The sequence below is a fragment of the Elephas maximus genome, chromosome 19, assembly GCF_024166365.1.
Source record: "Elephas maximus indicus isolate mEleMax1 chromosome 19, mEleMax1 primary haplotype, whole genome shotgun sequence".
NCBI lineage: Eukaryota > Metazoa > Chordata > Mammalia > Proboscidea > Elephantidae > Elephas > Elephas maximus.
This window is the reverse complement of record NC_064837.1, coordinates 23,197,238-23,209,644: the sequence shown is the minus strand read 5'-3', so window position 1 is coordinate 23,209,644 and position 12,407 is coordinate 23,197,238. Positions and strand designations below refer to the sequence as shown.

The 12,407-nt window shown below is 54.0% G+C and overlaps 2 protein-coding genes across 6 annotated transcripts in view; one reads left to right on the top strand and one right to left on the bottom strand.

Annotated features, from left to right (window-relative positions):
• Positions 1-2,443, top strand: part of SUPT6H (SPT6 homolog, histone chaperone and transcription elongation factor) — a 34,622-nt gene extending 32,179 nt beyond the window's left edge. For all 4 annotated transcript variants that reach the window (XM_049859387.1, XM_049859386.1, XM_049859385.1 and 1 more), the window contains exons 34-37: positions 231-308; positions 417-583; positions 1,122-1,309; positions 1,626-2,443. In XM_049859387.1, coding sequence (XP_049715344.1) covers positions 231-308; positions 417-583; positions 1,122-1,309; positions 1,626-1,812 — 620 coding nt within the window. In that variant the 3' untranslated portion in view covers positions 1,813-2,443. The remainder of the gene's footprint in view (positions 1-230; positions 309-416; positions 584-1,121; positions 1,310-1,625) is intronic.
• A 569-nt stretch (positions 2,444-3,012) lies between these two features.
• On the bottom strand, positions 3,013-12,061 carry PROCA1 (protein interacting with cyclin A1). 2 transcript variants are annotated; one of them, XM_049859390.1, is made up of 5 exons: positions 11,837-12,061; positions 7,577-7,660; positions 5,141-5,276; positions 4,738-4,899; positions 3,013-4,641 (listed from the first exon to the last, which is right to left on the bottom strand). In XM_049859390.1, the coding sequence occupies exons 1-5, from the start codon at positions 11,925-11,927 to the stop codon at positions 4,020-4,022; spliced, it is 1,095 nt and encodes a 364-aa protein (XP_049715347.1). In that variant the 5' UTR covers positions 11,928-12,061; the 3' UTR covers positions 3,013-4,019. The 2 variants fall into 2 exon arrangements, with proteins under 2 accessions (XP_049715347.1, XP_049715348.1); XM_049859391.1 differs by lacking the exon at positions 7,577-7,660.
• Between the last annotated feature and the right edge of the window lie 346 nt (positions 12,062-12,407).

Genomic DNA, 12,407 nt, shown 5'->3' with positions numbered 1-12,407 from the left:
TAGGGCCTGCCTCAGGGTAGTCACTGACCTTTTAGGGGAGGGGCTGAGGCCTGGACTGTCATTGCAGCTGTCTTACTCCAACCGCCTAGCGTCAGGGAGGTTCCCCACCCACTTTGTTTTTGCAGTTCCCTTTCTTCCCTCCGCTTGTCTCTACCTGCACCAACCCCCTAAATGTGAAACCAGAAATAAGTTTCTGGAAAGATGTAACTAACTCTAGCCATTTCTTATAGGTATCACCCCCAGTAGCAGCAGCAGGACTCGGACACCTGCCTCTATAAATGCTACCCCAGCCAACATCAACCTTGCAGGTGAGGAGCTCATGCTCGGAAACGGTGGGGGAGGCGGTGAGGGGCGGTGTGGAGCTAGAGGGACTTTGACCTCTCCCACTGTCAACCCCCACCTTTTTGTGCTTACAGATCTTACACGGGCTGTCAACGCCCTGCCCCAGAACATGACCTCACAGGTGTTCAGTGCCATTGCTGCTGTGACAGGCCAAGGACAGAACCCCAACGCCACCCCAGCCCAGTGGGCCTCTAGCCAGTATGGCTATGGTGGCAGTGGAGGGGGCAGCAGCGCTTACCACGTATGTGGCTTGGGGAGGAGGCTCCTTGCACGGGGGTGGGGAGGAGTAAAAGCGAACAGAACAGTTATCCTTTGTCAGCCCGTGTCCACAGACTGACCCCAGGTAGTGCCCACCACAGGAAGCTTCTCACATACAGAGGGGGCTGCCACAGCCTTAGGAACTGTCAACAGCATATGCTTCTTTTCCTCAGACCCATTTGAGGAAAAAGGGAATAAGAGAGGGCTTGGCCTTTCCACAGAGTTGAGATCTTTGGAACCCTCAAGCCCCTAGAAACCTCAGGTGGTCGTTTGGGACTTGTGGGCCTCATCATTGGGGCAGGTTCTACCCCATTAAACCCAAAAAAACTCATTGCCAACTCATAGCCTCCTCTTAATGGCCATATCTGCTGACCTATCTGCTCTTCACAACCACACGCTGTCCAGGAGAGGGTGAGCTGGAAAGCTCTGTGCCGATGCCAGCTTTTCAACTTGCTGCAAATTTCCAGCAAGCCCAGACAAGCCCAAGATCCACCCCCACTTAACTCTTCCTCTCTTTCCAGGTGTTCCCAACCCCAGCCCAGCAGCCAGTGGCCACACCACTGATGACCCCCAGCTACTCCTACACAACCCCGAGCCAGCCCATCACCACACCACAGTACCACCAGCTACAGGCCAGCACCACCCCCCAGTCCGCCCAAGCCCAGCCTCAGCCCTCGTCCAGCTCCCGGCAACGGCAGCAGCAGCCAAAGTAAGTATCCGCAGGTTTTTGACAGGGAGCTATTATCAGGAGGCCAAGGGCTGTGAATAGGCAGGTGCTCTGGGTCTTCTGAGAACCCGTGACCTAGATCATACCCGCAGGGTACTGGTTTCTGGGAAAAGACAGAAAAGGGTAGTGTGGCAGCGGGCCACTGCTGCGACTGCCTCACACCAGCTAAGGGGCCATAGGTGTCAGGTCCCTTTCTGCAGGAGCAGGAGCTCACCAGTGATTGGTGGGAAGGCATCCTTCTAAAAAGCCCCTGAAGAGTCCTGGTCTCAAAGGTCCTCTCTTCCCCTCCCTGCCCCAGGTCCAACAGCCACGCAGCCATCGACTGGGGGAAGATGGCAGAGCAGTGGCTGCAGGAGAAGGAGGCAGAGCGGCGGAAACAGAAGCAGCGGCTGACGCCTCGGCCCTCTCCCAGCCCCATGATCGAAAGCACCCCCATGTCCATTGCTGGCGATGCCACCCCACTCCTGGACGAGATGGATCGGTAGGGGGCCTGCTACTAGGACTCTGGTTACCTCTGAAGCTGGCAAAGGCCTGGCCACCCACTGCTCACTCCCTGCCCCTTCCTTTTCTGTCCATAAAGTGACGTGAAGTGACGTTCTCTTTGGTGGTCAGCCTGGATGGGTGACAGGCTGGATGGCCTCGCGAACTTGAGCTCAGTGTACACTAGGCAACAATTCTCCCACTCCAGGCCCTTACCGACCACCTGTCCTGGGACCAGGCTGGGAGGGGAGTGTGGCAGAGAGGAGGAAGAGGAAGATGAGAATGAGAGTGGAAGAGTTTTGTATTCTCCCTACAAGCCATTTTGAGCTTCTGCCCCCACCTGACTCTGGGCTGTGAAGGGGGCGCCAAGCTCAGCACGTGAGTCTCCCCTAGCTCTTGTGGGGAGAGGGATACTATTTATTCAGTTTGGGGCAGGAGGGAAAGTATTTCTGGCCCGATGCCAACAGCTCGGGTGGCTGTCAAAGCAGGAGATCGGGGGACAGAGTGGAGCAGAGCTAACCTGCCCAGCCCCTGCCTGGCCGCCCTTACCTACCTGCTGCCGCTGCCGCCGCTTCCTGCCTACCATTGAATAAACAGTGTTTCTACAGAGCGCTTGCTGCAGTCTGCAACTCTTCGGCTCTTTGAGGAGTAGCTTTCAAAGCAGTGTGTGGAGCTGTGAAGGCTCCCCTGACTCCCGTTTCCCATCCAGGAGAAGGGCAATGGTCCCTGGTAGTGCAGAGCAAGGACATGACCCCAGGCAGTCTGCTGTAGAAGCTGCCTGCCTGGGGTCACATCCCTGCTCTGCTTCCTAGTTCCATGACCCTTGTGCAAGCTACTTAACTGCCTCTAAATCTGCTTTCTTATTGGCAAGATGGAAATGATAATACCTAGCTCATCAGCTGCGGGAAGGCTGATACAATGTGTATGAACTGCTTAGCCCAGTGCCTGGTACATGAAGAGCTCTCAGTAAACACTAGTGCCCTTCTTAGACTCACTCACTCCCAGCTACCCCATCCCCTGGGCCTCCTGGTTGGTCTTCTCTGGCATAATGAGAAAGGCCACAAGTAAGTCGGATTTTTTTTACCTCAAATCCTTGCACCTTCCAGTGTTCCCTTTTTGCCAGCTGGACCTTCATCTCCGACAATACTCCCAAGCAAGTCAAGTGTTTCTGCCCCAGGATGGTCTCCCACCATCACTGCCCCCCCTTTCCCCCTACACAGGCCCTGGAAAAGGGAGCTGGGATGTGGCAAGGGGCCCAGTCCTTCCTGGCTGGGACTAGCCAGCCTCCTAGTCCTGGTCCCTTCCTGCACCCCCACTGCCACTTTTGTTCTGGACCCCTGGTCCCCTCTGTGTCTCCACAAGGGCTTCAGCTCACAGCTTTGTGAGTCAGTGCTGGGATCGTAAGGCTTTGCTCTCCCTGCCCCTGCTTGGGGCTCTGCAGAGAAGTCAGGGCCACCGCTGCTCAAACCTGATGAGCTCCCTTGTTGTTATTCAAGTTTTTTTTTGTTTTTTTGAAAGGTTGTCAGGAGCAGGGGAAGGCTGGCCCTCTGCCAAGAACTCAGTTCTCCCTTGAACACAGAAAGTCTGCAAGGGTCTAGCTAGAGCAGGGCCACACCAGCTGGGAAGGTCGTGTCTCCTATGGTGCCATGAGCACCTCCTAGAGCAGGTGGAAGCCTTGCTGACCCCTGTGGGCTGCCCTGCCCCATCTTCCCCAGGGCCACTTAGAGAAGGAAAGGCCAGGTGCAGCGGCACAGAGTGGGTTAAAAGGTTGATTTTATTGTGGCTGTTACTGCAGACGGTACTGCCTGTCCCAGAAGCAGAATCCACACAGACCAGTTTTCCAGTAGAGGGAGAGCCTTAGCTACCTACCCCAACCCACATGTACGCTTCTGTCCCAGTCCTAGAATATTAAGAAAAAATGGCTATGTCCCTCTCCTTCCTCCTGTAAGACGGAAAGGGTCTCCCTCCCATCCACCTTCCTATGGACTTCATTGAAAGCTGGATCGCCCTTCAGAAACCCCTGCAGCCCTAGCCCCTTGGCTCCAGCTATGCCCAGAACCACCCCCTCAACACATACACACAGAAGGAGTCCAGCTGGAGAGAGAACAGTGGTAGGTGGTCAGCTACAGGCTTGATGGAATTTATTCTTTGCCCTGGTCACCCTGGCCTCAACTGACATTGGGGTTTGATGTTGGGGGAGACTTCCTCTTGTTTACCTTCCTGACTTGTGAGACCTTCCCCCGGACTTCTTATTCTGGTTTGTGTTTTTCTCTCTTTTCCTGGGTGATGGAGACTCCACAGGATCCTCACTGGAGGGTTCCTCCTGTCTGGGGTCATTGTAGCTGCCCTCACTCTCTAGATCTTCCCGGCTGTCTGGGCTGGACTCTGACATCCTGGCCAACTCTCTTGGGCTTATTGATCGGCCTAAGTCTGCAGGCGAAGGTTCCGATTTAACTGGGCTTTTCTTCTTAGTCACCTTGCCCTTCTTGATTTTTTTCTTCAGCTTTGCTTTCTCCTTGTCTGACTCCTCCTCATCTTTCTCTTTTTCTTTCTTCTTCTTTACCTTCTTGATCACCTTGTTGCCCTGGCTTTTCCCTGTGGGGCTCTCGGAGCGCCAGATGGTGATGGGAGCTGCTGAGTCAGGGGTACCGGTGGCGGTGCCAGTGACCGTGCCAGTGCTTGTGTCAGGGGGCTTGGTGGTAGGCCCCACCTGGGTCGGGATAGGAGGCTTGCTTGCTTCTTCCTCCTCATCTTCATTGAGGTCATCTTCCACAAACTCACGGTGGATGGGATGGTGGATCACTGCCACCGAGACAGGCCTGTAGCTTTTGCACCTGTAGGGGGAGGGTGAGGGGGCGAGAGGGCTGGAAGGAGGTGGGGGCAGTGCCCAACAGAGCCCCCTAATCCCCCGTCGGCCTGCTAGCACTCACCAGCCATACCAGAACCGTTCCACACACTCTTCTTCCTCTGGGATGAGCTCAAAGCAAGGGGTCTGGATGATCTTGAAGCAGGTGGGGCTCATGTCCCGGGAGCAGGTTTGGCCCACATCTCGGGAGCTGCTGCTGTTTGCCTTCTCTGAGCATTCCTTCGCCCTGCCACACAAGACTCTCAGCCTGGCTCCCACACCTCCAGGACTCCCCACGGGCCCAGAGCCAGAAGCCTGGGGGACAGTGGGCTCCCTTGGGCTTTGCCCCAGCTGCCACAATATTTCCTCCCATTCCTCTTGGAGCACCAGCTCAAGGTTGAAGGGGGGAACCACATTGAAAGTTTGGGGTCTAGCTCTGCCCGGACATCTCCACTTTGCTGTGGGTCCCCCAAAGAGGGGGCCCTCACCTAGAATCACAGTCGCAGTGGCTGACGGTGTGCAGGTGCAGCTTGTGATGACCATAGTCAGGGATGAGGGGGTGGACGATGTGTCCAGAACACCGCTTGTGTTTCCAGCAGCACCTGTCAGTCTCTTTGAAATCACCTGAGGGGTAGGGGCCTGGGTCACTCAGGAGCAGCAGCAGCACACTTGGGGTCTCCCTTCCCACAGCTCAATCTAAAGCCCATAAGTGATCTTGGGCCTCACCAAATTGACCTGCTACCACTACCAGCTCTCTTGGACTATTTCTAGGGCCTAAGCTCAGTAGTAGCTCCAGGTCCCAGCGCTTCTGTTCCCCAATCCACTACACAAATTCCCCTGCCCTCTGCAGACTCCCAGGAGAAGGCCTGGCACGATGTCATATACACAATAGGTCCTCATCAAGTCTCTCCCCTGCCTTCTTTGGGAGCCTGCCCGTCCAATGACTCCTGCCTACCCCATCACCCAGCTACTCCATAATCAGCTACCCCACTTCACAAGATGCCTTGGTAGGGGAAGACCCTCTTGCCACAGCAGATGGTACAGCCTTAGAAGCCCCACTTTGTAATTCCTTGTGCCTGGGGCCACCAGCAGCAGCAGCAGCAGCCTCACTTCCTATGCCTACACTTAACAGGTTCGGGAAGCCCAAGCCCGACCCTTCCCAGCTTATGAAGCCACACCAGCCACAAGGCCTACTATGGTGGCCTCATGAGCAGTTAAGGCCTAACCCACCCCCACATCCTGCTCCTTGGCTATGGTAGCCCCCTTCTTCACCATTTACATCATCACTACTACTCTGATCCTTTTTCCTCCAAGCCCCTTCTCTCTCCCAACACCTTTCTCACATGCCCACCACTCTGTTCTTTCCCACAAGTTCCCATTCTGCATCCATTCTCTTCCCCAGCCCCTAGAGCCACAGGCTTGAACAGCCAGCTGCCTAGCCTGAGCCCTTCCACACCTCTTTAGGCATCACCCTTCTCCCTCACCCCCAAAAATACCATGTCCCCTTTCCCAGGGCACAGGAGAGAAGCTTCCAGGTGAGCGTTCGGGGTTAGGTAAAAGCCCTAGAAAAAGGGCTCCCACTTGTTTTGCTCAGCTGATTGAACCCACTCTGGCCTTTCCCAAACTCCACCCCCACTGTCTCACCTCTGACCCTGCCTAAGGTTCCAAGCTACTATTCCAATCTCTACCCTCTTAGGCCACCATTCCAAAGATGAGCCCATGAGGTGGCTCCATGTCCCTCATAGCCTGAGAGTCCAAGGTCTCACACATCAGGCAGAGGACAAGGTGTCCAATACACCACTCTGGGCACCCTTACTGCCAGTTCCCCCAACATCAGCTCCACCCCACCCCCAAAGGAGGAAGGGGGGCACTGAGGAGTTGCATGGCAGCCTGGCGTGGGGTGCTGTAGCAGCGAACTACCTCCAAATGACTGTGCCTTTAGCCCCTAAGAGCGGTGGAACTGGGCAAGATCTCATACTGGCCACCAGCCAGGAATTAAACCAGGCTGTGGGTGTGTTAGGAGCCCTGGTAGCACAATGGTTAAGAACTCAACTGCTAACTGAAAGGTTAGCAGTTCAAACCCACCAGCTGCTCTGCAGGAGAAAGATGTGGCAGTCTGCTTCTGTAACATTACAGCCTTGGAAACTCTACGAGGCAGTTCTGCCCTGTCCTATAGGGTCACTATGAGTCAGAATCAACTCAACAGCAACGGGTTTGGTTTTAGGGTGTGGGTATGTTAGTCCAAGTGGACTTAAAGTGCTTGAGAGATGAGGACACTGCCACTTGGTCTGAGCCTTGTGCCACATCCCTCCTCCTGCCCCTCGCCCCCCACTCCGGCCAGGCTGTGAGGGTCCTGGGTCCCCGCCACTTCCCTGACCCCCTTGGTGACCTCCTATTCTGCTTCCTTTTCTCCTGTGCCCTGTGTCTGTATCCCAGGGGAAATAAAGAAGGGATGTGAGGCTGGGCCTGGCTGGAACATCACTGCCTCGGGTTTGTTCAGCACTGCTGAATTAGGACAAAGGGCAGCATGGTGGCACGTGCCCTGAACTCGTAGCAGACAAGCCTGAGTTCCAGTCCTGACTCTCTCACTTACTAGCAGGGTGACCCAGGGCAGGTTAGTTAACTTCTCTGAGTCTCCATTTCCTTATCCACAGAATGGAGATGGCAGCAATACCCATTTAACAGGGTTGTAGGGAGGACTTGGTCCACACACGTGAAAGATATTTGTGCCCTATAAAATGCTACATGAAGGAAAGGGGTGACCGCAGCCTCAAGGAAGCGGTGTGGCATCAGGAGGGAGGTGGGGGTGGCTGGGTAACCCCATTAAGTCCCAACACTTCCCTTCCTCCTGCCTATAACCAGGTCTCAGCTTTTGCAAGTGAGGGGTGGTGGGGAACACAGGGACAGGGATCCCCTAGACCCACCTTCAGAGAAGGTAGATGTGTCAGTGCTGGATGCCACGCCAGCCAGCAGATGTCCTCTCTCCCAGCTGGGCGACCTGTTTACATCTGAGAGAGCACAGAGTGGCAGCGGCAGCCTGCCATTCATTCCCCCAGCATCTCCTGAGATGCTCCAGGTGACCCAGCTGCAGCCTGGGGATGCAGATATTAAAAAAGAAAAAAAAAAAAAAAAAAAACAGTCCCTGCCCCCAAGAGCCTGCAGAGGGGGGACACAGGGAGGTACGTGAATAGATAATGACAATAGTGTAACGGAGATGATGTTGGAGGGGGAGACGGTGGGGAGGAAGACCTACAGGAGCATGGAACAAGGGCACGTACTAAGACTAGGAAGTGGGAAGAGGATTTTTCTTGGAAAACTTCTTGGAAGTGTCGGAAGATTTCCTGGAAGAAGCATCGTTGGAACTGATTCTGGAATGGTGAATAGAATTGAGCCAGGGTCTAAGCAAGGAGGGACAGTTGGAGATAATGTCCCACGGTGTGTGGAGTCCGGTCAGAGGGTATCCCCAAGCAAACAGACCTCCAACTGGGACAGCAGCTTCCCCAGCCATCAGCAACCACTTTCCCTTTCCTTCCTTCCCATGATTAGCCTTGTCTTTTGGGGCATCAGTGTGGAGCCCTGCTTAAGGAAGGGGAGCTGATTGCCTGGAGACTTCACCCACGCACTTGGTCATCCTTCTACAGGTCGTTCTCCTGTTGCCCACAGCACCTAAGTGTTCAATATTTAATAAATGAGCGAGTGAATGAATGAAACCCCAAACACTTCCTTCAAAACTTCTACCCCACTGTTGTTCCTCTCAGCAGAAAATTTTACCAGCGTTATCTGTGGCCGCTCCCACCCTCACCCGCACTTCACTAACCTGGGGAAGAGGTCTCCCTTCTTGCCCCTGCTCAAAGCAACGAGCTCTCGGTCCCAGCCAGAATTTTCACGTTCTCCCTCTTTACTGGCTTTTCCCCAATAGGCTATGAACTTCTATAAACAAATAAAACTTTTTTTTGCCCTAAATAGTTTTTTTATACCACTGCATATTCCTTTTCAACCCAACTTCATTCATTCAACAAATATATTGGATAGCTTCACTAGGCCCCAGAGAAGGGGTCCCAGTCACTGCCTTCAGTGACTTCAGTCTTCTCCTCACCTCTTACTTCCTCTCCAGCCGTGTGCAACACACAATACAGTAGCCATCCTGGGTCCTTTAAGAAGGACCACTAGTGTTTTCCCAATAGCCAAACCCAGTCACCTTTTTGTGTAGTCTTACTTGGCCTTGTTGACCAGTCAATCTCAGCAAACTGTTCCTTTGGCTTCCATAACAAACCGCCCTCACCTCTCTCTTCCTTCTCTAACTAGTTCTTTCCTCTCTCCTTTGCTGTCTCATCTTCCTCTGCTTTCCCCCATAACTATTGGTGATTTATCTGGGTCTGTCCTTGAGCCCCTTCTCACAAAACTACAAGCTTGCCCTGGCTAATGTTGTCCACTCCCATGGTTTCAATACCCATCAATAAAATGATGTAAATCTGAGTCTCCAACCCAGATCGCTTTCCTGGGCACATAGTCAATATCCTCCTGGATGTCTCCAAAATATCTTAAATTCAGCGTGTCCTACACAAACTACCATGAACCTTCTCTTCTCATATCCTCCGTTTCAAAGAGCAGTAGACACCTAAGCTAGAAACCTAGGGATCATCCAGCTTGGTAATCAATTCTTGCCACGTATACCTCCCCTGCATATCCCTTGAATTGATCCCCACTACCTCTGTCTTGATTCAGACCTTCATCATTTCTAACTTAGAAAGCCACAGTAGCCTCTTGCCTGGCCTCCCCACCTCCTGTCTCATTACCCATTGCCATCACGTCAATTCTGACTCATGGCAACCCTATAGGCCAGAGTAGAACTGCCCAGCAGGGTTTCCAAGGCTGTAGTGTTTACAGAAGCAGACTGCCACCTCTTTCTCCCACGGAGCTGCTGGTGGGTTGGAACTGCCGACCTTTCAGTTAGCAGCCAATCACTTAGCCACTGTGCAACCGGGGCTCCTTCCTGTCTCATTACTCTCATCTATTCCTAACGATGAATGAGTTTTCTAAAATGCCAATGGGACCACCGTATTCCTCCTCTTAATAACATCCCACTGCCTTCAAGACCAAGTGCAAACTTATCATGACATTACAAGCCCTCCAGGACCCAGGCCCTGGTTCCTTCCTCAGTTCCTCAGTTTCTCTCGCCCATCCATCCCTTCTCCCACCCCTCTCTCCTCCAGTCCTTCTCGCCTGCCTCCCACTCCTCATAAACACCTATTCATCTTGGAAAGAACAATGCTATCCAAGTAGAATTGGCCACACACCCTTATGCCCCTTTACTCTGCCATAGTACCTAGAACCTGTGACATTCACGAATTTACTCTGTCGCTCTCCTTGAGAGCAGAGGTCATATTTCATGTGCCTCTGTCTAGGACATGGAAGGAGTTCAGTAAATGTTGGTTGAATTGAATGAATGAATGAATGAATAAACCCCCTATTGGAACCACAAAGAGACTGTGGCATTGGACATTCTGCCTAGGGTTCAAGCCTGGAAGATTTTCTAGGAAAAGAGAATTGACAAGGATGAGCACCTTCTCAATGCCAGACACTCATTTTACAATATGCCTTTAATTCTAAAGCCCCACTGCAGCCCATTCTATGACCGGAACACAGAGACTCAGAGAGGATAAGTAACTTGTCAAAGTACTCAAGTGAATAGATGGCAAAGGTCACATTCAAAGCCGGGTCTTCCTGGATCCACAGCCTACGGTCTTTCAGCTTTATTTAGGGTTGGCTTTTTTTGAGGGGACACACTTGTAAACTAAACTAAAAAAACAAAAAACAAACTTGTTGCTGTAGAGTCGATTCTGACTCATAGTGACCCTATAGGACAGGGTAGAACTGCCCCTTAGGGTTTCCAAGGAGCAACTGGTGACTAGCTCTTAACCACTGCGCCACCAGGGCTCCCGTGTAAACAAAGGGTTCCTCCATATGTCCTGAGCCCCACAGTCAGGTCTTAAGCCAACACTCATTCAGGTCCCTATCCAAAACTTCTTGTCTTCTCAGCTGTCACCCACCTACTACACCTGCTTTTCAACTCCAAGACACCAACTCTTCATCTTTTGATTTTGCTCAATCCTGGCTCCATAGTCTCCTTTATCTGGCTTGGACCCTAAGGTCAGGTCAAAGGGACCTGAGCCAGGGTCAGGATTCAAACTCTGCTGTGTCTCACTCTACTTACTCTCCTCAGAGTCACCACAAAACAACTCAGGGTCATAGCCAGTTTATTTTTCACTGACTAACTCCCCACCACAAGCCCTGATAACCGTCACCTCAGTTTGTGAAGGGGAGGTGGGGAAGAAGGCCAAAGAGGGACAGGAGACTTAGACACTTTCCTCAGATCTGAGGAAGGCAATCTGCTCTCTGGTTCCAGCTCTGGGCTGAAGCAGCAGTCGGCGCTCCTGCAGCAGGAGCGACTGAGGTTGGGCATATGAGGGATTTCATAATGAATGAGGAGGGTGTTCGCGGAAAAGGCAGAGGGAGGGTTGTGGCCTCTTTTTCGGCAATGGACGCAGGGGCCTAATTCAGAACTCACAGGTGATGCTCATCTGCACAGAAGCTCCCCGTCTCGCGGGCGGAGGAGCTCCCCCAGCCCTTGCGGTACAGGGGCCGGGGTTCTAGGTTGGCTACCAGAGAAGCCGAACTGGGGAAAGAAGGAAGGGAAGGAGGGAACAAAGAAGGGAGGGAAGGAAAGGGAGGAAAAGGGAAGGGCAGTGTGCAAGCGTCTCCTTGGAAACGCCGCCCCGGGCCCGCCCCCATCTGGAGGCGATTGTGATGTCACGCACGGAACCCCTAGGCCCTTTCCCGCCCCCAGGGGCAATGGAACCGCCCGGGGCCCCGGCTACCGCCCAGCAGTGCCTTCCAGCTGTACAGCCAGGAGTTGCAGCTCCGGCTCCAGCGCCACCGTCCCTGCCGATGCAGCAGGCGATCGTCCCAGGTCCTCGGGACCCATTCCTCAATCACTGGTCCTCGGCTCGGCGTGAGCCCGTCCCCCAGGCCCTAGCTCCGCCCCAGTCCAGCCCTTGGCCCCGCCTCCTCCCCCTGGATCCCAGTCTTCGGTCCCAAACCCTGCTAGGGTCTTCAAGCTAGTCCCCCAGCCGTGGCCCTGGCCTGACGCCCGCCCTCAATCGTCTGCCCCGTCCCCTCCTTACCCCTGCTCTTGCTGTCATCCCAGACGCTGATCTCGTGCCCAGGCCTTTCCTTAGTCCATCTTTCAATCGTCACTGTCGTCCTGACCCACATCGCTCTCAGCCCAGTTCTTCGTCTCTACGGGGCCCCCTCCTCGCAGAAGTCCAACCCGGAACCTCAGCTAGGCCAAGCCCGCAACCCAACCGTAAACCCCAATCTCAGCTTCGCCCAAATCCTCTAACTCTGCCTCATCCTTGCCCAGCTCCCCTCCCACCTCCCCCAGCTCTGGACTGCGTGGTCTCCGCCCCCGAGTTCTGACCTTTAGTCTCGTTCTTCATCCGGGACCTCCCTGCTCTCCCAGGCCCCTTTGTCCCACCTTTAACCCTAGTACCTCCCCTTTCTTCTCTCAGGCCAAAACCTTAGCTCGGCCGCTCAGGCCCAGGCCTCAATCCCATCCTTAGCTCCTCTCCAGGCCTATTCCCAGCTCTTAGCCCGACCCCCAGCCCTTAGCCCCGCCCTAGCCCCGCCCCCACCGCGCATAGCCCCGCCCCGGTAACACTCACAACCTCACACTTTGACCCCGCTCCGCCTCCT